Genomic DNA, 25,302 nt, shown 5'->3' with positions numbered 1-25,302 from the left:
TCCAATAACTGTAGTGGATCCCCAATTTCCTAAATGTTCATGTGCCACATGCCTAATTGCCACACCCCATGCGGATCCTCAGGACCGCAGGAGTGATAACTTCCTGGTCGTCATTCCCCCCTTGGCTCCCTGGACATGCTGATCCATTGAGGAATGGATTCTACTTTCAGACCTGACTAACAATCGTTGGAGCTCACCCTGTGGGGAAAAAATAAAGTAAGTACAGGACACCTGGTTCATCCCACTTCCTCGTGAGATTCGTTCCATCCCAAGTCCATCACTGTCACCCTGTAAACACAAGGAAGTCATTATTCGTTCAAGCTGGCCTCTCGCAGATAAATAATTAATGTTTATACAGTTTAGTTTACATCTTAGGAACCAACCCACTGTCCCTTATTTTGTCCAGGTAACCCTGGTATACCTTAGGATCATTTATTGTTCTGAATCTCTTTCACCTCTGGTACTAAAAACATTGATATAAGCACAGGGCAGACCACACAAGGCGCTCCATTGCTCATCTGTTCTTGTTAAGCAGCCTGCTCAACGTAGTTGTTGCATTTCCATTTATCAGATTCAGTACCCCCACTTTCTTGCCGTTTTCAGTTCATCTCCCAAATGCTGTCAGTCCAAGCCTAATGCTTGGTGTTTTCTCCCGTTATGATAATAAACCCTGTTTAGCCCAAGTCGCTGTATAGTCATACACCACAATACTGCCACTGGCCACCGCAACTCCATCTCCAAGCTGCTTTGGCTGTACTGCTCGGTTCTAAGAGGATATTCATATCCCATATTCACAAACGAACAAATAACAAACAAACTGGTCACCACGCCAGTACCACAACCTAAAGTTACTTTCACTAAGCTCGAATTCCTGCACTGTACTGCCTTTCCTCTCGGCATCGCACCCTATCCACAAAGCACTGCAGTTGCCCTGTGACCTTCACATACATCCATACCATTCTTTGTCAGTACCCTAGGTTCCTAAGAGTTGTATGAACTCCGTCTCCATGTTAAGCTTAGGGATCAGTGTAAGAGCCTTTTCCGGTCTGTGCTGACGGCCTTCCTGTTGTAGCTGAGTACATGTGCCGCCTTTGGATTGCACATGTATCCATTTTCCTGTAGCACCGCAACAGTGGCATTTAACAGGAGCTTCGCGTCTGTAAGAGAAGAACTACACAACAACAGGTCATCAACAAACATTCTGTCATCGTCTTCTTCACCTCCCTTTGCTCCAACTGAGGCCACCGCACGTCACTCCCCCATCTGCACCTGCAGCCGTCGCAACATTCTTATGCGTTCACTATAATCTCCTTGCGGTTCTTCCGCCATTTCAGACTTTCCTGTTCACCAACAAGTTACCTGTAAATATCACTATGACTACAAGCATTGCTTCAAATGTTATTAATTCAAAAACTCATTCTGAATTGTGTCTTGACCTTGCAGCTGTGTGCCTCCAATATCTACTATTAATACTTCTCTGCTGCTGGACAACTGCCCAGGTACCTTATCTGCATATTTGCCTGTTCTCTGGCAACACACCCAGAATCTTATCTTTTGCTGCTTCTTTGAGTTAAATTTCTAGCTTCCAGTCCTATGCATCGCCGTTGCGATCCATATTTTATTTTAATCCACTCCATTATATCAATTACTGAACTGAAGCTGGCTTCCGTTCTCAAACTGTGACCGGTTTCGTGAACACAGTTAACGTACTCCCACTATTACTTACGTAAAGTCTAAAATGTTGCTTTATCTTTTTACTTAAGCAAAACCCTAACCCTGACCCAAGAAATTATTAATAAAATGAATGATCATTCTACACTGCCTTTTTACCAATATAATTCTTCAATATAACACAAAGAAAATGGACCGTTACTCTACTTTGTGGGTTTTATTAATGGTTTGTTTTCCTTTGCACCTTAAATTTACATGTTTGTTTGTGCACTTATGGACTTTAACTCGGGTGTTATGCCAATACCCTCATCCGTCCCACTTTGTGACGGTTTGTGTAACAGGTTTAACCTATTAATAGGTTATCCTAACTCACAAATAGGTCAACATGTAATAGTCAACAGACAAACATATATTACATACATATGTAACACCCAGTTCAGAGACTCTAAATAACGCTCAACTGTTGTTACCTAAACTATAGTCTTTCGTGTATGGTATAATCATCACAACCATACAGCTTGTTAACACGGCCGGCCACAAACACAATACAACATAAACACAATACAACTGTCCTTTACAAGACACACACAAGTATCTCAGTCACAAAAACATTTTTAATATTCTCATCTAGATCCCTTAGTTTGTTTCAGATTTAGTATGTCTCACCACACCCTGACTTGTTCTATAGTTGAAACACTTACACTCACTTTCTTCACATCCCCTTTTCCTCTTTATTCTCCTTTCTCCGATTTTCAACCATTCCTCCCCAGGCCATTACTGCATCATACGTATTCCTGGGATTAACTCCCAGTTCAATCGACTTCTGCAGATGTGGACCGAGGCCACTTATTAACACTTGCACAAACACCTGATCCTGTTCTTTGGGCTCCTCTGATCCCGAATAATCTCTGTACGCTTCCCATTTCCTTACACCATACTCCTGCACCAGTTCCTGTTCTCTCTGTTTCACTCCCATTATGAGGGGCCAATCGATCCGCGCACCCTCGGTGGCGGTCTCCACAGCCGCTTTTTAGGTGTGCTAATTTGTCAGCCACAGCGTCATTAGCAAGGTACCCACCAGTCCTAATGGCCGGGGGCATCTTCGCTAATACTCCAGCATCGCATGCAGCCATAGTCAAAGTCCACACATCAGTTTCAGTTAGACCATGGGAAAGAACCTGCTGTTCAATCTTCGCCCAATAATCCTTAGTAGCATATTTTCGTTTAATCTTTGGCAAGCATGCCCCTAATGATTGCTTCTCAAGCAGCGTCAAAGGTTGTATTACTTTCTCTTCCTCTCCATCATGATTTCGCCTAACCCTGAATGGTGCCAGGTGAGTATGTGGCACGTCCCTGCCTCCCTGTACTCGCTTCAATTTAGACTGTGTGTCTGGACCGGAGCCCCTGACAGGTAATCCCCGTCCTGATCCAGCCCCTGCATCACCCTCCGATCCACTCCCAGTTATTACATGTTCACCTCCCATCCTTAGCCCCTCAGGCTCCTCATCTCCATAGTCCCAATCATCCTCTCGATACATAGCGGCTTCCCGCTCCAGTCCATCCCAATCTATATCACCACCATTACTCTGCAATACAACACCTTTACCCAATCCTGTGACTGCAGACTTTCCTTGTTACCTTTTTTGCTTTCGTTATGGAACACTTCACAAATGCCAATTGCTCCTTTAGCAAAGCAATCTCCTGCTGACACACTTTCACCTTATCCAAAGCCGTAGTCAGTGCTCCCTGCACCTGGGGCAGCACACTACCCATAATTACAACCCCTTTCTCAGTACGATATTTGTCCTGCTTACTCCACCATTCTCGGTACTGCACTGGGGTCCACAAAGGGTCCCAGCCTTCATCCAATATGGACTTCTGCCATTTACTATGTTTAGCCAATACATAATCAATAACCTCAGTCATGTTTATTTACTGTACTTCGGTGCCACACCCGGTTTCTACAGTAACACCGCTCATTCGGGTACTCCCCGAATGAAAATTTGCAGTCCTCCTGCAATTTGGTCTTCACAGTGCCACTTTGCTACTGCTTGACCTTCCTCGTCGGCGCAGCTGCTCGCCCTGAGTGCACAACAACAACAGTGACAATTGCAGTACTCCTGCGAAAGCCTCGACAATTGCAGTACTCCTGCAAAAGCCCTCCCAGTCGCTTAGCCCTATTATTGATAGCTACAACGCTGGCACCTTCGGGTCCTCCCCGAGGAAACTTGTACGTACTCCCACAACAACAACACCTCAAGACTCCTGCTCACGAGTGCCCATCAGTCATTACATGTTTAGCCTATTCCTTGTTCTTTTATTACACCTTATGCAGTTTTATCAGTCAAGTCTGCTAGCGGTTTAACCACTAAATATGGAAGGTGGTTTCCATTAAAATACTCACCCTCCCTGGCAGGCCAATACCAGACAAGAAAGAATATACACTGCGGTGCATCCCATCCTCGTCGCCAAGTTCTGTAGTAGGTAAAATCCTGTTCAATATGAAATGACTGATGACAGCACTCGTATAACAGTTACAAGAAGCTTTAATACAATGCGCACAAGGGAAGAGCAGCAATGGTTACAGGAACACACTCTCTCTTAATGATTGACAAGGTAACACAATATTTATACTTGATTAGCATAGCAACAAATCAGCAAATTAACACGTCATGATTATAGAACTTTCTAGAACTTTCTCAAAGATGAAGACTCCCTTATAAGGGGTTGTTTTTAACTAAACAGCTTTACCTTAAGCTAGACATAACAGCGCCCTAACTATCTTTTGAGAAATATATCGCAAGCAGTTCTCACCAAAATGTGCTGAATGTGCTGTGCTCAGAACACAAGAAGATAACACATAATGCTCACCCAGTGCTCACACCACCACCCAGTCATTCTGAACGACACATAATCAGTTTTAACCCTTTAAGTAACACCACACATTTTCTGCCTCTTCAAGCTAATCCCCTAATGGAAATATCCAGATACTCCTACAGCCAGAATGCCACATTTCACAAAATTGTCAATTTGGAGAGATGGCCACAGAACAAGTAATTAAAATTACTACTGTATACTGTCTGTGTCATAAGTATTTGAAATACGAGTAGGGACATTTTGTTTGGGAGACGTCGGTCTCTCTGTGTACTGTACTTGCTCGAATGTATTTAGAAAATGACCCGCTCCTTCACACTCCAAACCTACAACACTGCTTTGTAAGAGTCTTGGACTAAATGGTGGCCTTTTTAATGAACACTGGTTGCTGATAGAAAATGGAATAGTACTGTAAATGTGCTTATTCTCTTTATTAGAGGACCTGCTCTGGCTGCATCAGTCACTTGTGGTGCTCTGAGGACTTGCATTCTGCAATGCTGATCTGTTGTTCAATAAACACAGGGGGTACTTGGATTGTGTTGGCTCCTTGCCACACCACTTTGTCTGGTGAATTTGTTTGTTTGTTTGTTTTGTACTTTGTTTTGGAGACTATTCAGTAAAGGCCAGTGCCCAGCCTGAATAGTAGAATGTGGTTAGTATTGTTTTGTATGAACCTTTTCTTTTGGCCTTGTTTATTTGTCTGTTTGTTTAATAAAATTGTGCAACAACACTTGAAAAACAACTTTTCTTGACTGTCTCATTCTTGACACTATCTAGAATAGTTGGTGAGAGAGCGCAGCAATGTCCAAGGAGGTACCATTAAGGTCTGACAACTCATCAGATTATTTTGTTAAAATTCTCTGCTGGAAGCTGCCATAGCAGTGGTACTCAACTCTGGCCCTCGAGAGCTAATCCAGTCCAGGTTTTTGCTCCAAGCAGGTTCTAATGTAGTTAATTGAAGCTGCTAAGAGGCAGTTAACCAATTTAGGACCTGGTTGGAATAAAGACCAGGACTGGAATAGATCTCTATAGTGTAGCAGAGTGACCCACTGGGGTGTTACATGTAAAGGACATACATGAGAGCTAACAGAACTAAAATAATTCCAATAAATCCTACCTAATATGTATTAGCATCACTATTGTATGTAGGACTCAATTTCCCATATGAAAGATAATGGCAAAAGTGTAAAAACAAACTAACACAAAACACCCTTCAAGTCTGTTCATCTCCTCAGCACTTTGGCTGTCCTCAGTAACCAGTTGCTGGACTTCCTATGACTCGCCTGCTTTCATGATATTTCTTGTTTAGGTTGTCTGCTCTCATTTCAAAATATCCTTGTTTTATCTTATATGATCAAATCAGAAGCTGTTTTTCTTTTTGCTGGTCATTGTGTAAGAAGACTGGAGGAAATTTAGGTGTCTGTATGTTTCTTGCTAAACCCAACAGTCATGTTGACATGGAATAGACTAGGGCTTAAAGTTCCTCATTCATTTTGTTTTCAATCCATTTTTAAAACTAAAATATCGTAGAACTGAGTGTCATCCATGTTAACAGTCTACTTTTGTTTCTATGTACAGAATAAGCTCTTATGATTGATCTTGTTTTGTAGTGTGTAATATAGATATTGAAAAACATATTTTCTTGTTGTACATGTTACTCTTTCTCATTGCTGCCTCTAAAAAAATTTATTTGTAGAAGCGCTCCAAGGGCCAGGTGCTGTTTGACATAGTCTGTGATCAGCTCAACCTTCTAGAAAAGGACTACTTCGGTATCACATTCCGGGACTCAGAAAACCAAAAGGTAAGTTAATTGCGTCATTGACGAGAAGTGACTATTTTACTCCAATATTTGCATCATAACACCAATGCAGTCACTGTTTATTATTTCTTATGTATCTATAAGAAAGAGAAACAGAGACACAATGGAACTTGTAATGGAACTATAGGTAAAACTGAAGGTCAGAAACACATTTCTTTCTTTTTTTAAATCTCTTTCAGAATTGGTTGGACCCTGCCAAGGAAATAAAAAAACAGATACGAAGTAAGTGTTTCCAGATTTGGCTTCTGTGTATTATGAGTTTAAAGTGGATAATTTAAAACTGTATTACAAAAATAAATAAGGCAAGAATTTTGATAATTTGTACTAAGACAATTATCTAGATCAGGAGTTCTCAAGCTTTTTTTTGCTGGGCCCCCCTTTGGAAACGTATCAGGCTGTGACGACCCCCCGCCACCCACGCGATGTCATATGAAAATACTATACATACTACATAGGAACGCTAAACGAAGCAGGGCCATGTAAGTCAAAGGAGCTGGAAGTACTTGCAAACAAACCGAGTTCACATATGATTATGGCAATAATCATAATATTGTCCAAGGATTGTGGCAAATTGAGAAACCGTGTGAAACACAAAAAACCTGAACATTTTAAAGGGTTTTTTTTGACCGGCACTAGCACTTTATACACAACTATGTACACATACAAACAAGCATCTGGACACTTAGTAAACAAAGGCGGGAGGTCTGGCTTCATGTTACGTCATTTACTGTTAAGGATTAAGTGTATATATGCTGTACTGTAATGCTAAGGATCTTAAGGTTATGTCTGTATTTTCTGTGATCATGCAACCCCCCTACAATACCCTTGCGACCCCCTTTTGGGCGGGGACCCCCAGTTTGAGAAATTCTGATCTAGATTAGCCAAGCAAAATGCTTTAAAGAGTAAGTAGCGGGGTTTTGAAAAATACAGCATTATACACGTCCACATGTTTCTACAACTGTTTAAATAATGTATCTGTCATTTTTCTTTTCATTGTTAACATCCTGACAACCATTTAACACTTAACTTTAAAGACTTTCAAAATGTCCTGTCTAGTGCACTGGGGTTTGAGATCTGTACTCCTAAATCACTGCAAGAAGAGCGATTTAAAAAAAAAAATAATAATAATTTAAACCCCCCCCTCAAAACATAGTGTTATATACTCCACCAACATACATAGTAGTAGACTATCTCATGATGACTCAATAAAAAATAGCCTTGTAGGCTCATATTCTTAGTTGTTTATAATGTATTGTGGAGATTCTAAATTAAGTTATAGATTAAAGATAAAACAGATATGGTTAGGAAATGTTAGTATTTGTGCTTTCCAATACCAAAGGATTATTATATTCATCTCTGCTGCTATAAGACCACAAATCTGACCTATTTTTTACCAATTTAATTTCATTTTAGCTAAACACGTTCAGTGCACTGCTAAGTATGGAACGTTTCTGGAAATTCATTGTAATTAAGTGGTGAAGGGGTGTTAACTAAGTAGTGTGTGAAATTGGAAATACATTTATTTATTTATTTATTTATTTATTTATTTATTTATTTATGTATGTATGTATTTATTTATTTATTTATTTATTAAGTGTTATTTTTACCATAATGAAATATGTTATAATGGCAATTGTTATCCATGGCAAAGTCTCTGAAGATTAAGGTATTAATTGTCAGGGGACAATTAACTGGCAAGGATATAAATGTTCCAGCTCCTGGAAGTTCTCCTTTTTTATAGGAAATTATCCTCATCAGTCAATTTGATAAAGTGTGAGTCTTTTGTTGTCCTGTGATTCGATTTATGTTTGGGGGCAATAAAGTTGACAACATACAGTCATATTTCATCAGTTGCATCCTTATCCTTTTAACTGGTTAATGCACTGAATCAACCCAGTTAACATAATTTGCCATAATACTAGGGATAAGACCTATTCAGATTGGGGACTTAGTTAAATTAGTTTTGGTGGTGTCTCTAGTTTTTAATGCAACATAAACATATTCTCCATGCATCTCAGTTTGCATTAAAGTTTGTTCTGCAGGCCGTCATTGAAGATACGGATTGGGTAAACACCTAGTCATAAATCTATTTCCACCTTGAGAAGCTTTCTTTGATAATACAGTAGACAGCGAAGAGCAATTGTAGGTACTGAAATTGCTTGTATTGTAGTTCCTACAGTGATGGGGCCGTTACAGGTCAGTCCTCTGCGCTCGGCATGCTGTTTGGCAATGTTACATTTTGTATTAAGTATTGGGGTTGTGTTTATGCAGGTGGTGCCTGGCAGTTTTCATTCAATGTAAAATTCTACCCTCCTGACCCAGCCCTGCTTTCAGAAGATATCACCAGGTAAGATAGCAGGAAACTAATGTTTTATCCTTTTCCCAATTTATTATGGAAAGAAATGTGCAATGTTTGAATGACTGGAAAATAAAAGCACTGTTTTATGTCATAAATATTCCCCCTTGTAGGTATTACCTGTGCTTGCAGCTAAGGGACGATGTGGTGTCGGGCCGCCTGCCTTGCTCCTTTGCCACACACTCTGTGCTGGGCTCTTACACTGTCCAGTCTGAGCTGGGGGACTATGACCCAGAAGAGTATGGCACTGACTATGTTAGTGAGTTCCGCTTCGCCCCCAACCAAACTAAAGAGCTTGAGGAAAAAGTCACGGAATTGCACAAAAACATCAAGTGAGTCAAACCTTTGCTTAGTTTTAGCTGCACTTTAATTTATATAATCATAAGCATCATTGTACACAAGTTCGCCTGTAGTGTATTGCTGTATGGGGCAACAATCCAACCAAGTCACAATAAACAAGACACCCTAGCTGTCTGTAGTTATATATATTTTTTAATGTATACATATTTATTGTTAAAAGGATTTTCATCTGAATAATAGTTTGCGCTGATGATGGCACAGATCTCCGCATGATCAGATAAAGGACATTTGTATGTACTGATTTCAAAGATTGCTTGAAAAATTAGTGATGGTGGAACACATCTCCCACTTACATCAATTTTGTCATCAGTTGCTATTTTGTTACACTGGTGATCACTCTTGATAAGGACTTCATCAAAAGCAGCTTAAGTGGGAAATGCTAATGTACCTTGGCTTTTTCTGTTCATATTTGTAGTACCTGACAGTGGGGGAGAAAATATCCACCAACAATTGCTGAAAGATAAAAGTTGCATCCATTACAATTGATAAATCAAAATGATGATTTCATGCACCAAGAGTAACAAAGTATAGTGTCATACAACTCAGCTAAAAAAAAAAAAACATATGCTAATTGTGCAAACAATATGTCAGTATTGCTTGGGCATAAATAATGTTTTATTTATTTTGAACAACCCTGATCTCTCTATTTTAAACTTGTTGCTATAGTTAAAAAGACGGGTTAAAAACAGATTGGAGTGAAAACCACTTTTTGTAATTACATAGTCTTTCTGCTTTTTATTTATTGCTAAGCCTGTCCTCTACAAAGGGTCAGTGTTGTACTTAGGAAGCTGATTTTGTTTCTAACTAGAACAGCCAAATTTACACAAAATGCGTTTCATAGGCTTGGCTGCAGCATAAGGAGTTAAGTAGAACACAAATTATTATTATTTATTTTTTTGTGCTAGGGGAATGACGCCTGCTGAAGCAGAGATGAATTTACTGGAGAATGCCAAAAAGCTGTCCATGTATGGAGTAGATCTGCATCATGCCAAGGTAGTTTTATAGCAGCACACATAAATGTATACATATGCATCCACAAGGATACAAACTGCTACTGGAAATTAAAAAGGCAATGTACACTGAAGTGCACCGATGCTCTTCAATATCTATACAAATGACCAACCTTTACGACCCAACTGCAACCATTTAATCTACACAGACGATCTTTGCATTACCACCCCGCAAAATAAGTTTGATCACATACAGAGGATACCAGAAGGAGCCCTCACAGAAATGTCAAGTTGCTACTGGGAAAACCACCTTAAGCCAAACCCAAGCAAAACACAGATATGCGCCTTTCACCTGAGGAACCACGAAGCAAAGCAAACCCTGCATGTCTGCTGGGAGGGCGCAAAACTGACTCATCACAGCCACCCTGTGTACCTAGGAGTGACCCTAGACCGAACACTGACATTTAAACAGCACTGTATGAATATCAAGGCTAAAGTGGGTACACGAAACAGCATCCTGTGAAAACTGGTCAATTCCAAGTGGGGTGTCCAACCGACCACCCTACACAACACCGCCCTAGCACACTGTTACACAACAGCAGAATATGCGTGTTCTACGTGGGGGCGATCAAGCCATGTTAAGCATGTCGACATCGCGCTGAACGATACTTGCCGCATCGTCACTGGGTGCCTTAAGGCTACCCCGGTACACTGCCTGCATGCCTTAGCTGGAACTGCCCCACCAAACATAAGAAGAAAGATAGCAGGAGACGATGACCGTCTAAAACAAGAAACTGACAACCGCCACCCACTCCACAAACACAAACATGTCCACCGACGCCTGTCCTCAAGGAAGAGCTTTCTCGCCACGACAAAACCACTAATAACCTCAGAGAAATCTGCCAGAGAGAGCCTCTGGCGGAAGGACTGGGGGGAACTTGGGGACAGATCAATAGAATGGAGCGACCAGAGGTATTCTACCAGTGGAAGAGATGACATCTGGAGGATCCCATCGCTGGTTGTCCTGGAGATGCCTAAACAGACTTCGAGTGCAAGGTGGGAGATGTAAATCCCTAATGAAACCCTGGGGATTGTGTGAGACGTAGAAGTGTGTTTGCAGAACCATACAACAATGCCACACCTGCTTTGCTGCCCATTGGCCATGACAGATTTGGCTTCCCCTACACATAGGGCAGTAGCATGCACAGAATTCTGGGAACTAATCATCTAGTTGATGCAGAGACTCAACAAAGAAGTCAATATCTTTATTCAAAAACAGCTGCACAAAACATCTAGGAAATATCTACCATACTAGAGATACACCATTGAATCTATAGGTATGACCCCAGCAGTTTAAATGTATAAAAATCTAAGATTACTCACGACATAAGTGTTATTTTTACAGGATTCAGAAGGAGTGGAAATCATGCTAGGAGTGTGTGCTAGTGGGCTGCTTATCTATCGAGACCGACTCAGAATAAATAGGTTTGCCTGGCCCAAGGTGCTCAAAATTTCTTACAAGAGGAACAACTTCTACATCAAAATCAGGCCAGGGGAGGTAAGATGATGAACAAATGTTTTATTGGTAAACACACACTTACACACTATGCTGCGTATAGGGATGATTAAATAGGAAAGCCAGGAAAGACATCAGAGAATTTAGATTGTGGGACTGTAACATATGCATCAATATGATTTACTGGTACATGAAAAACTTGTAATCTCATTACAGTAAAAAAAAAAAAAAAAAAAAAAAAAAAAAAAAAACTAGGGAAGGGAAATGAGTTTGGAAAATGAGTTCCATTAATTTGTTATATAGACTTACTGTAGTGGAACAAAGTGAGTAACCAGAGTGGTGCTTATGACATCAAAGAAACATCTACCATAAGCTAATTTACTGGCTAATCATAGTACGACAATCTAATAGATGAAGCATTAAAAGATCATTTGCTCTTCAGTGTTTCATTTGATCTGTAAGAACACAGTTAAGCTGTAACTGTTCAGCAGAAAAAGTCATCATAAATATGGATTGTTTAGGCTGGATGACAAAAATGGAGAACAAAGAAACAAAAATATTTTTTGTTTAATGTTAAACCAACTTGCCCTCTGACATTTTACATTATTTTAAATCTTTGCATTAAGCAAGATTAACAACTCTTAAATTATAACACCAGAGACCTACTTTCATATACAGTATAACCAATTATGATCCCATTAATACATTCAGTAGTTCAGTAATTCACAAATTTGGCAATTATTTAGGATACTGTTTCACAAACTGAGGGTCCCGACCCAAAAGGTTTCTCAATTTGCCACAATCCTTGGACAATGTTATGATTATTGCTTTAATCATTGGCAAACTGTTTGTTTGCAAATACTGTACTTCCAACTCTTAGAATTGCCTGTGTTGGCTGCGAAAGGTTAGATTCACATTTTTCAGACAGTAACACGTGTTTCTTAAATGTCTACATACCCCTAAAGTAGAGACTTTGAAAGTGGAACTTAAAGAAGCAGGCGTTATTTACAAATCAGAGGAGCCTACAAGTAGACGGTACTGATACTATTTGCAAGTTTTCAATGCTTCGTTCCATTTCTAATGGCCAAAGTAAAATGACAGGTTTGCTGTTGATTTAAACACTTGCACCACTGTGGGTCTAATATTATGCCATAGTTTCATTTTGTAATCTGGTTATTTATTTTACAGTTGAGATGTTTGGTCGAAATTAAACTGCATTTTATATTGGCTAAAATAAAGCATTTATTCCTGAAAAACGTTGCTACCCCGCACACCCCACACACACTTTTAGAAAGGTTCTGGCCATTGACTGCAGGCATATTGATTGCATGTCCATGCTACATTTAGCATGCCTATGTAATATGTCATTTCATATGATAACATAAAAGGGGCCCCAGCAAAAAAAGTCTGAGAACCCCTGAATTAGGACATTAACATGCACTGTACTTTAGTGTATGAGGAAACTTCAATAATTCAGTATCCTCTAGTTCTCTACTTATTGGGGTGCAAGACATAAATGTGTATTTGTCACTAGGCTGAACTGTCCCTTTTTTCTTAGTTTGAACAGTTCGAAAGCACAATTGGCTTTAAGTTACCAAACCATCGAGCTGCCAAGAGGCTCTGGAAGGTTTGTGTGGAGCACCATACATTCTTCAGGTAGGTTGCACATTCTCTCTTCATGTGAAAACGGACATATATTATAGATTTGTGAAATACATGGCACAGTTGCCTAATACTGTCCCTTTCACCTATGGCTACAATCTTCCACTATTCAGACCAGCTCTCTATCAAGAGCCTTTTACTCACTTAGACGCAGACCATGTGGATTTAGATTCTTGGTGCAATAATAGCATTTTGGTCACTGGGTGGCATTATGAAGGTTAAGTACAAATCTATTAATTATAGGTACATTTAGTTATTACGTTTTTGCTTAGTCCTGGTTTACAGCACTGACGCATTTCATTGAGACTTCCAGATTTGTCTTATGTTACAAATATGTTCTAGCTCAAACTATGTATGTATGTATGTATTTATGTATGTATGTATGTATGTATGTATGTATATGTACAGTATTGTGGCAAAGTGGTATCTACGTGCAGGTGAGTGCAGTGCAGAGCGGAATAATCACACAGAAACGTATGGTACAGGTGCAAGGGTGTTTATTATTGTTTATAATGTCCAGAGCCTTATGGCAACAACCTGTAAATAATAATACTGTTGGATGTGGTACAGCGGCGTGTATCACTCCATTTATACAGATCCTACGGGTTTGACCCGCAACCAAAAAGTCCTGTTTTTCCTCACCCACACAAAACACAAACACAGACACAGTTTCTACAGTGCGTGAATTAGGTGCTTGTGGTGAAAAGACAGTCCTGAAGTGAAAGAAGTGAGTGCTGAAGTCCGGGTTAATGCTGGCCGACGGCTACAGCTCCGACAAACAACACAAAACAGACAGTGTTACAAGACAGACGAATACAGCGAACACTCACGGTTTCTTAGTTTCAAGTTCTTGGGCTCCTTCTAGGTTTATTTGCTTAACCATCTACAAAGGAACAGATCACTCAAGCCATGCCCCCTATTTATACCCTCGCCCATGACCCCGAGGTTAACGAGCGCATCCGCTCCTCCAGTCCTCGGATGCCACGCCGCTTACCGTCCGGGTCAATGAGCTTGGGTGCCGTAGCTTCGCCCCCTTCCTAAATGACCGACTTCCACCTACCCTACGGAACAAATTGTCGTGCCATTTAATTAAGGGTACTCTGTTCCTCTTGCACCGTGCCCTCACAGGTCAAGAGGGAGATCTAACACCAAGAGTCATTCGATCTCTGTCACATGTATGTATGTATGTATGTATGTATGTTCTTTGCAAACTGGAATTCAGATTCATGTGGAAATACTTCCAAAGGCTGCCCATTTTTCTTTAAATACAGGTGCCGTCCTTTTGTCTTTATTTAAATATCTTCAAAATACACTGTACCATCAAAAGGTTCCTATATCTGAATCTTAAATTTATAATTTTGGGTTTAAGTGTATTTGATCTCAAACATGAATACAATAAATACATTTTAAAAAGCCTGGACCCCCTTACAAGACATCTTTTCTGTCAAAACATGTTTTTTTCTTTAGAGAGAGTGGCCAAGATGTACACCAACACCTTCTAAAGGATTAATAAAACTATGCCAGATTGCATCACAGCTATCTTGGAATCAAATGCTGTTTATTTGTAATATTAAACTGACATCTGCTGTATCATGACTAAAACAATTGATGAGTTGCAGATATTAACATTTCTGTCCTCATCACTGTTTCCTTAGGCTTGTATCCCCGGAAGCCCCACCAAAGAAGTTTCTCACTTTGGGTTCCAAATTCCGCTTCAGCGGAAGGACACAAGCCCAGACACGACGGGCCAGTTCTCAAATAGTCCGCCCTGCACCCTACTTTGAGCGTTCCTCTAGCAAACGCTACACCATGTCCCGCAGCTTGGATGGGGGTAAGTGTGTGATGATTCTGAATGTAATGTGACAGGCTGTAATCGGGAGCAAGTTTTAATAGTATAAGTAATCCTGTTTAAAATTCTGGTCTTAAGTCGGTGACAAATAAGACTCTTCGTGTGCCTTTTTAATCCTCCATTCAAATAGGTTTAAAGAAGATACTGAGTTTTTCTTTATTTCCTTGTCTGTCATTGGGGAAGGGAATATTTTCATTTACTGCAGCAATGTCATGTTTTATCAGTGTTTCCCAGACCACACTAAATTTATACTATTTTGCAAGCCAAGATGCACGCATCCAAAATGGATTACACTTCATAATGCACCAAACAGGTTTTCAATAGAATGTTTTATTTCCTGCTGTCTTTTGAAAAAAGACAGGGCACTTATAATGGAGGATTTATTGTTGTTTTTGTATAAACAGTTTCAAAGGACAAAGGATGTGTAAATGCACATTTAAAAACCACAACAAAACCTGTCTATCTTTAGTGCTGACTGGTTAAGCTTATCATTATACTGTTTTATGGTAATGGTTAATAACCCAACCACCTTGTGAATATATTTGTTTTGTATTGTTCCTAATGGCACCAAATATCTGATGGTGGTAGAAAAGACATTTCAACAGTTTATGTTGCAGGATAAACAAAAATAATCTCTATTTTCAAACCCTTTTGTTGCAATTTTCTGAATTTTGTGGAAATAAATAAAATAAAATAAAACTATTTAGGTTTAAAAGTAATTGGAAATAGCTGGGGTATGTTGCAGAGCCTTCATTTATTCTTCTGTTCCACAGATTTAACAGCTGTATTTAGTTTCACAATGTGAAGCTTTTAGTGGCGACTTACAATTCACTTGGAAGCTGGAATCCACCTAATGTTTCTCTGAACGTGGTGTCTCTGCTATGAAAAGCTGGATTAACAGTTAATGGTACAAAATGTTAAATTAACCAACGATAATAGCAGCCCAATTCTGCCACCACTCCTGTTCTGGCTATGTTGTAGAAGTTTTTTTACATTTTTTATTTTTTTTTGCATACCTAGCACCTAATTTATACCAATCTCTTCAGCTCAACAGAGTAAACCAAAAAGCAAACTGACTGTTGTACCTGGAGTTAAACTGCCAGTCACATTAAATGAGACTAACATTCCAGGTAGATATGTAGTGAGCCCTATAAGATGAATTTGCTAGTTTGCATGTCATTGGTGACCTTCTAATCCCCATGGTTTTTTACAAATGTCACGCTATTCTTCCAGGCAGGAATAGTGATATTAACCACAGATTACCTTTCGATTTGGCTGATATCCAACCAGATATTGCTTTCATCTGTTTCTAAGCCTTTACCTTTGCATGTTGATTTAATACAGATTGTGTGATGAGTGCTTAATGTGTGGGTTAATCCTAATTACACTGAAATCTGATACCTGTGTTCTGCAATGCCTATTTGGATTTTCTAGTTTAAAATGTGGAATGAATGTTTATTTAACTAAGGTGATAAGTAATGTCAACGTGAAGCGTAACAAATGTACAACAGTTATGATAATAAATAACATGACAAACGCATTTGGGAAATATTAATGCCGCTTCTATCGAATGAGATCTAAAAACTGTTTCTTGGTGGAGGAAATGGCTTTCGGCCATTGGCTTTTACTTTTACAGCAAAAATAATTACTGCACAGCCTGATTGCTGCGTTTTTGTGTTTTAATTTCTTGACCCAATACAATGCTTTTGAGAGCATAACAAACACCTTATTAGTCTCGGTGTTCAAATATCTCCCTGCAATCTAGCCTCAGTGAGTGAAAACCACGAAATATTCATGAAGGATTCCATGTCCGCTTCAGAGGTGGGCACTGCCCAGTATGGGACGACCAAGGGCATTGCCTCCGGGGACCTCATTACCACTGTAACCCCTGAAAAGAAGGCTGAGGAGGAGAGGGCCGAGGAGGAGGAAGGGACGACAAAAGAGGAGGAGGAGGAGGAGGAGGAGGAGAAGGAGGTTCCTGAACCCGCTGCGCTTACCCCTGTTAAATACGAAACAAAGGTACGTTCTATAGGGTCACTCGAGCGGGACAGCATGGGCGGGCACTTGCAGAGTATTCAATAAAATGACTTTGGCCTGGCTTAAAAGTTCTTCAGGTCAGCAAAGTGTAATTTTTATCAGGCAGAGTTTAATGGTTGGAAAACAGAAAACCGGTTGGACAAAATCGAATTGATCTATTTTTAGTGTAATTGTATATTCTAGATTGACAAATCTCCCCAAAATGGGATTATATCTTAATTGCAAACAGTCCAATCAGATGTATCTCTCATGGAATGCTGTGTACCCATTGTCGTGTAATATTCCTTGTGATAAATCCCATTTCTGAAAGAATAGTGTAAATATACATATTTTTATCACTTAAAAATAAATACAGCAAACACTTGCCTTATTGACGCATTACCTGGCAGCAAGTTTAGTTTGCTTCTGGTAAGTGATTGAACACACTGAACAGAGCTGCACGATATCTGTAAAATGTCTTCAACAAAAGACCAGCTGCATCAAAGATCGGAAATGTTTGTGCTAAAGATTGTTCTGTCCAGTACAAGAAGGGGACAATTAGAAAATAGAATGTCTTTTAAAAGGTGAACATAAAAACCAAAATATTCTACAATTTGCTGTTTTTGAAGTAAGCATTTTAATATTTAGGAACATTTGTTGTATAATAACTCACGATAATAAATATATATATATATATATATATATAATTTTTTACAGTGAGAAAAATACAGCCCTAATGATAGACAATGACAGAAAATTGGTGCGGTGGAGGGGTCTTTTGCTTTGGGATATGTTGTGGGGGCTGTAACTTCGCTCCCTGGGTTTGATTCAACCTTAATAATAATCTTAAAGTAATACATTGCAGTCTGGCATTCTTTCTGACTGTTAAGTAAATCTTAACAATCAAAAAATTAAACAAAAAAAAAAAAATCTGGGAAGCTTGTTTCTTCACTCCATCTCTGCAAAGGAGATGTCTATCATCGGGCATACAATTATGCTGAGAGGCAGCTTAGTTTACTTGCAGGAAGTTAAGAATCCGTGAAGGTGTTTTTTTTTAACCATCGACTGGAGGGCATAAGGAAGTGTAATCAGTAATAACAGCTGAGCTCCAGCTGTGTCTGTCTGAAAATCCCTGGTATCCCCAGTTTCAGCTTGTGACATACAGTACAGGAAAGAGTTGGAACACAAGGTAATTGAGTGGCCATGCTGGCCTTAAACATTATATATTTATTGAAGGACAATGGTAAAAAAAAAACCCCAAAAAACAGTATACCAGTTTACTGGAACTAAATCTTCATGATCTTTACCCTTTTTTAACTTGTATATGGTTCTGACAACTGTTCAAAGCAGCCTGCAAAAAATGACACTCAATATCTGACTAAAGGCAGGCCAGGGGAGGGGAGTTGATATTCTGTCTCTGGACTTTTTTTTTATAATTTGTATATACCTAAACTATTGCTGAGTACAGTACAAAAAATAGTTTGACATAACTGATGAGAATTATATACCGGTTGCTTTATCAATGTCCAAATCTTAACTAATGAGTGTTTTCTTGTCCTTTTTTTGATCCTGTACTGTATTTGTATGTATGTATGTGTGTGCTTTCCTCTTGTTATCTGTATCCCCTTCATCTGCAGCTGCTTTCTTTATTCCGCACTTATCCATCCTGCTCTGAACCTTTGCATTCTGCTTCCCCTGTCTCATCAACAAAGATCCGCAGGAGACGCAAGGAGAACGCTCGTAAAAGAGCAGGTTCCGCCAGCCCCACCAAACATGGTGCTGTCAGTAATCCCGGGCAGCCGGATTCGGAAAAGAAACCACCGGTTCACATAGACGAACAGGATCCAGTGGTTTCACGTTATAAGCAGAAAAAAGACAAAAAAGGCGGGACCTTGTTTTCCTTCTCCTTGCATCTCCCAGATCTGCCGTCCTTCCTGGATGACGATGGTTACCTTTCCTTCCCCGACATTTCGGAAGTTACTTTCTTACCTGAAAGCATTCAGCACTTTCTCCCCATCCAGTCGCCCTCTCTTGCTCCCTGTTTGCTGTTCATCTTTTTCTTCCTGCTGTCAGCCTCGTTCTCAGTTCCCTACGCTCTCACCCTCTCCTTCCCCCTGGCTTTGTGCCTCTGCTACCTGGAGCCCAAGGCGGCCTCTTTGAGTGCCTCACTTGACAATGACCTGAGTGACAGTTCAGAGGAAGAGGTGTGTACCTCGGCCTAGAACACACTTTTTTTATGTGTTCAGTGCTTCAGTCCTAATCTGTGTTACAATGCTGCCGTAGTGGTCCTACTTTCAGAACCTCATTTCTGCCTTTTGCTTCTTAGAAGCTTAGTGTGACACAAATACTGTATTTTTATTTATTTATTTATTTATTTATTTATTTATTTATTTTTGTGTGTGTTAGGCACAAAATGAAATCTAGCCTTTTTTTATTTTATTTTTTTTATCACGTTACTATTGTATATAATCTCCACACTATAAATACTGAAATTTTTAAAACAAGAAACACAAGCTGCTTCATGATTGAGCTTTTCACTTTATTTCTGATCTATAATAAAGAAATATGTGTTTTTTTTTTGTTTTTTTTTTAAACAAGCACACACACACATCTATCTCAAACTTATAATATAAACATTTTATAATGGTATCAGACACATGTTTAAGGATTTCATGATGAAGCAAGTCCTTTATTTGCAGGATAAACCATTCCTATTACAGTTCTGAAATGAAATAACTAATATCAAAATCTTCAGTACTTTGTGTCTAACCCACACAATCATGTAGTTTGTAAGATGTAGAATGGTAGGCTTGTTTGAAAAGCTGCATGTCAAAAAAAAAACCAAAAAAAAAAAACATACAAAAATCATTAGTATATTTAAAGTAGGAGTTTCTCTGCATTGTCATTTGCCAAAAAATCGGTGAAACATAAGATTATATTTGGCTAACTCTGACAAGATTTAAAAAACAAAAGCAACAATAAACAAATCCTACAGGCCTTGAATGATATGCTGTCATTTTGTAGTTATTGAGTAAACTGACACATGTTTTACCTTGGTGCCATTTAAGCTTTTTGTAGGGGTGTCTAACAATCAAATTGAGAATAATGGACAATTAGTGTACAGCACTTTAATCAATAGGGGATCTTTTAGAAGATCGGATAATATTGTAATGCAGACAGACTGCTACACTCATTGTCTCATAGCTAACAGTATCAACGGAAGGGGAAGATGAGGGCCTGAAAGTCAGGTGACTGTTATAGTAGCTTAATTTTTTGTATATATATATATATTTTTTTTTGTTTAACAAATAAGTGGCAACTGCATTTTGCCAAATTTAAGTAAGGTTAAAACTGGGGTTGGACCACTCTGTTTGGGGCTAGCTAACTTAATTTATATAAACCACTGCTCAATACAAATAAGGATTCACTTGGACACCTGGCTTTCTTAACAAAGTCCAGCAAAGAAATGTTCTTTTGGTTTGGCTATTGGACTGATTTTTAGATAAATGTGTTGTATGTGAGATTTTAGAAGAGTGTCTGCCTTGAGGTTTGTACTTCCTCTGAGCCTGTTCCAGCTATGAAATTAAGCTTGCTTTTTTATTATTATTTTGCTGCCTGTGTTGAAAGCTTGTCCATTACCACAGTCCACAAACTATAATAAATGAATGACTGTAGCGTCTGAGGCAAAGATTAGCATAACTAACAAGATGGATTTCTCTTTGTTCCTACTTTCCATTTGGAACCTGGGTACATGTGTTACAAAACAGACTGACAGCGAGCACACAGACACTGCAGTTGATGGTGAAACTACAGCCACAGAGGTTTGTACACAGAGTCATCTACCTCAAGCACTTCAAAGGTGTTCTTACTGTAATCAGTTGTGTTTTTTCTTATTTTCTTTGGGGGGGGGGGGGGGGATAAATTGGGGTGTGTAAAAACAGATCTTATAAATCCTGTGTCCACTCAATATTATACATTAGTTTGTCTTATTTTTTTTTTAATTTAAGGTACTGGTACAGTTGAATAGAAAATATATCCATGAAAAAAATGCAACAGCAAAAAAAAGTGCTAAATAATAATCATTGAGTTTCTACTGTATGAAAGGCTGATCGTGTAACTGGTGAATCTGCTTGGAAATGCTTTCAGCACAGGGAAAGATTGCTACAGTGCTGCAGCTCTTCCCTGAACAGTGAATGTAGTCACACTCCATTGAATGATAGACTCGCTCAGTGAAGTGCTGAGCGTTTCAAGAGTGATTCGTGAATGAAATTCCGTTTCTGTTGTGCGAGCCTGTACCCATGCCAACCAACAACATTCCTTAAGAAGTTCAATCTACCTGACTTTCATTACAGCCTTGTGATTTGGTTTTGTATTATTATTTGGTTGATGATATTGATCTAACGATTTGCTTTGATATTAAGCAAAGTTTTTACTTTTTTATAATATGTGCAGACTGTGCACATATTTCACCAACATTTTTAGCTTGCATAATATAACCTTTTTATATTTATTTTTTAAATGGAATGGATATAGTCCAGACCTGGTTGGGGGGGGCAAGGCGGGGCATTGGTCATTCTCTTCACAAAGAGTCAGCATGATTGAGGAGACCTTGCAACCCTCCCATTGTGAGGTAAGCTCCCTCTTTGGGGAGTACTCGGGAGTACTTCAGCGTCAGTAGGGTTTACTCACTTAGTAATTGCTTTTTGATGTGATAATATACTCTGTTGGCTTCTGTTTCATGTGTTGCGCCACTTTTCAACAGGGGTCTATAATTTGACTGAAAAAGTAATTTGTGTTTTAATAAAGATTTTCTTTTCCCAACCCTGCTTAATGCTGACAGTCGGATCAAGAAGATGAGTCTGAAATAAAGCCACAGGTACCGGGGGATAACTATTATTACAGTGTGTTCCTCACAGCAAACATTTCAATGTGATTAAGTGTGCATTATTAGTTATTCTAAAGATGTGTTTTTTTCTCTCTTTTTTATTTTTCTTCTCCACAAGTTGGAAAAGAGAATTATATTTAAAAACGAATGCATGCCCCCAATCATCCTTGTTACAATGTATAAATAAGTAGATTTTTTTGTTCTTTTTATTTTACAGAATAGTTTTATAAGGCGAATAAAAGGGGAAAATATATTTGTCAAACATAGTAATCTGATGTTAGAGGTTGGTAAAAAAAAAAAAAATAAATAAAAGTGCATGTGTGGCTTTTGGGTCACAGCTAGAGCTTGGAGTGTGATGCATGGAGGCATATGGTTCTAACATGTAGGCTGATGATGGATAGCCTTTTTACTAATCAAATTAAGATTTTGACATTTCACTTTGTTCATAGGAAACCACTTATTTTTATTTATAATATTAATCTTTAATTTAACCAAATGTTTTTTAATGCTTGACGTAACAGCTTCAATTTGCCAAAGTGAGCTGTCTAACTATTGTAATCAGTGGAATTCTAATGTAGAGCTTCTGTAAGTCAGAAATGTTATTCATGTCTAGACCGCTCGATATCTCAGTCTTTTAAAAGATGGCACCACTAAGTTTATAAAGACGTTTTAATGTTATCATGCTAACAGAACATTTTTAGACATTCCTTTACTTGTTTTGATATATCATTTTTCATACAAATATATAATTTGGTGCAATCAGCAGCATGGTTGTTGATTTGTCGAGACATACATGTACTAAGAAATGTTCTTGCACCCTAAAACCATTTAGAATTCACTTGGCCCCTTGGTTGATCCAAATGTTTTAGGGAAAAAAAACATCTTTTTTTTTCTATGACAGGACACAATTAAGACTGAAGAAGAGTTATTGAAACACCAAACCAACATCAGCGAGTTGAAACGAACGTTTTTGGAAACAACCACAGATGGTGCTGGACTTACGGAGTGGGAGAAGAGGCTCTCTACGTCCCCAGTGCGGACTGCCCCGAGACTGGAAGACGCTCCAATGATTGAACCCCTTGTGCCTGAGGAAGTGAGTTTGCCTGCTTTCTATAAATAAACATTCTAGGGCCATAGTGATCCTTTTAAAAATTCTAGAAAATGCCACATTCGCACACAAATTCAGGGAGCAATCTCCCATGAGATTTCACCCTCTGTAGGGCTGTTCGTTATGTTTTCTTACCACTTTGAATCACTCCAAACAGTACATGCACTCATGGAGTTTTTTCAGAACAAGGCTGTAATGTTAGTCTTAGCTTCATGTCTCTTTACATTCAGTATCAGGTCTGTGTTTCCCAAGCAAGACTTTCTGAGATATTAACGAATTAAGTAACTTGAATGGTCTGAGATTGCTGTGTCAAGTAAAATTTATGATGCATTTAAAGCAATCCCTGAACTGTGACTACAGGTTTTGTCAATAAAGTTGTTTCCCAGCAGGTGAAAAAAACAGGCCTTTTTGTTGACTTCCAATATGACCTGTTTTAAAGAACATGTGTATTGAAAAATTACCATAAAAAAGGAATGTATTTTATGGTTGTGACCTATTTACCTGTAACAAACTTTTTCAGTCCTGAATTTGGCTGGAAGGGGTGTCGTTTTATTTTATAACACTTTTTTTTATTATTATTGTTGCTTTTCGTGACTTAATATTTGTGTTTTGACAAACAGACAAAAGAAGAATCGGCTAAAGTAAAAGCAGATGAAACCCTAGAGGTAGGTTTTGTTTTCAGTCTATATGTTATTTTCTCATTGCGTGGATATCTCATTGCCTCGACTTGTCTTGGTCTTTTGCGACCCGTCTCTAAACTCATGATAACACCTATAAGATTTCTTGATGGAACAGTTATATTGTCTTGAGAATTTTGATTCTTCACTTTTTGCATTTTGTAACGATGTGCAAGTATTTCAAAAACAGTACTGTTAAAGGGAAGATGTTGAATCCTGGTACCTTTACTGTCGGTCACATAACGAATTGACCATTTAGTTTGAACTGCAGCACATGAAGTGATTTAAGTGTAGCATTGATTTTGTAATATCTGCATTATTCTAAATTGAAATAGAAAACACAAGCAAAGAACCGAAAGAGCTACAACAATAGAAAAGGGGGACTAGTGATAAGAGGGCTCGTGCTATTAAGAATATACATTTTTAAATGTTGCTTATAAGGCCTTTTATAAATACTCAGCCATTTATTTAATCAAGCTCCTAATCAATATGATGTACAATACATACAATTATGACACTATATAATATTCTTGTGTCTTAATTGTAAATTTGGCTTCTAGAAGGGCACATCTGTATTCAAGCATGATAACTTTTATGTATCTCGTATTTTATTTGTTTTTCAAGCCGTCTTTTTGTATTCCTGTCCTTTTGTTGTTCACATACTATTTTATCTTTCCAAACCCTCATTGTTCCTGTGCTTTTCTTTTTACATGTCTTCCTCAATTCTGATACACATTCTTAATGTGTCTTTGCATGGCTCCAGCCACTGAAGCAACTGAGCATGTGCCGTACGATTGCCAGTTTTAAATTAGGATGAAAATAAAGAACAGTAAATTACTTAGGAGAACTCCTTGTATGATTTCCTTTAAATAAGAGTGTACTGATGTTTATACAGAAATTGACATTGATTTAATTATTTCATTTCTCCTACTATATTGCCCCCTTTTCCCTTTTTTATCTGAGGGTTTAGTGGTGTACTAGCCATATTGTCAGACTCAATAAATTAATTGATCATTAATGGACCCTTTTAGTGTCAACATACAAATCTTGAGGCACTAGTTGGGAGTTAGCATGTACACTGACGCTGCTGTTTGGAATCTCCCTGGTTTTTACACTAGTTTGTGTACAATGAGAAGACTGTGAAAGAGGGGTTTACATCTGGCAGCATGATCTCCTCTTCTCATCACATTACGATGCTGAAGACTATTCCATCATCCCCTGAGGTTACTTTTATATAACTTTTTTTACCAAACAAAAAATATTACACTGTAAGTACAGACCAGGCTTATTGTGACATTTTTGTCTTGTATGACTCTTTAGTAAACTTTTTATTTTAATGTTTTATTTCTTAATTTGAGTCTTAAACTGGAGTTAGAATTCTTGACTGAAGCCAAATTGTTTGTCTACAGGGGATGAAATTAGCTACTCTACTGTACCGGGAAATCTGTTTTTCTTCCTCAATTTCTGTTATCTGGAATAACCATCTATGGCTTTTTTTAACCTGCAACATACCAATACAGTGCTCCCTTGTTTCACTATTTGACTTTCACATAAATAAA

The 25,302-nt window shown here is 38.6% G+C and overlaps 1 protein-coding gene across 23 annotated transcripts in view; it reads left to right on the top strand.

Annotated features, from left to right (window-relative positions):
- Positions 1-25,302, top strand: part of LOC117435732 (band 4.1-like protein 3) — a 63,219-nt gene that overhangs the window by 27,703 nt on the left and 10,214 nt on the right. For 7 of the 23 annotated variants that reach the window (XM_059015367.1, XM_059015359.1, XM_059015317.1 and 4 more), the window contains exons 4-20: positions 6,242-6,346; positions 6,544-6,586; positions 8,636-8,711; positions 8,834-9,052; positions 9,986-10,073; positions 11,436-11,588; positions 13,105-13,202; positions 14,864-15,039; positions 16,104-16,187; positions 16,823-17,076; positions 18,711-19,277; positions 20,841-20,894; positions 21,914-21,949; positions 22,176-22,241; positions 22,860-23,051; positions 23,687-23,731; positions 24,862-24,966. In XM_059015367.1, coding sequence (XP_058871350.1) covers positions 6,242-6,346; positions 6,544-6,586; positions 8,636-8,711; positions 8,834-9,052; positions 9,986-10,073; positions 11,436-11,588; positions 13,105-13,202; positions 14,864-15,039; positions 16,104-16,187; positions 16,823-17,076; positions 18,711-19,277; positions 20,841-20,894; positions 21,914-21,949; positions 22,176-22,241; positions 22,860-23,051; positions 23,687-23,731; positions 24,862-24,966 — 2,361 coding nt within the window. The remainder of the gene's footprint in view (positions 1-6,241; positions 6,347-6,543; positions 6,587-8,635; positions 8,712-8,833; positions 9,053-9,985; positions 10,074-11,435; positions 11,589-13,104; positions 13,203-14,863; positions 15,040-16,103; positions 16,188-16,822; positions 17,077-18,710; positions 19,278-20,840; positions 20,895-21,913; positions 21,950-22,175; positions 22,242-22,859; positions 23,052-23,686; positions 23,732-24,861; positions 24,967-25,302) is intronic. The other 16 variants (XM_059015447.1, XM_059015430.1, XM_059015442.1 and 13 more) reach the window with 14 other exon arrangements.

Source organism: Acipenser ruthenus, chromosome 3 (genome assembly GCF_902713425.1).
Source record: "Acipenser ruthenus chromosome 3, fAciRut3.2 maternal haplotype, whole genome shotgun sequence".
In the NCBI taxonomy this organism is placed as follows: domain Eukaryota; kingdom Metazoa; phylum Chordata; class Actinopteri; order Acipenseriformes; family Acipenseridae; genus Acipenser; species Acipenser ruthenus.
Note: the sequence above shows the minus strand (reverse complement) of the source record. Positions and strands in the feature narration are given on the sequence as shown.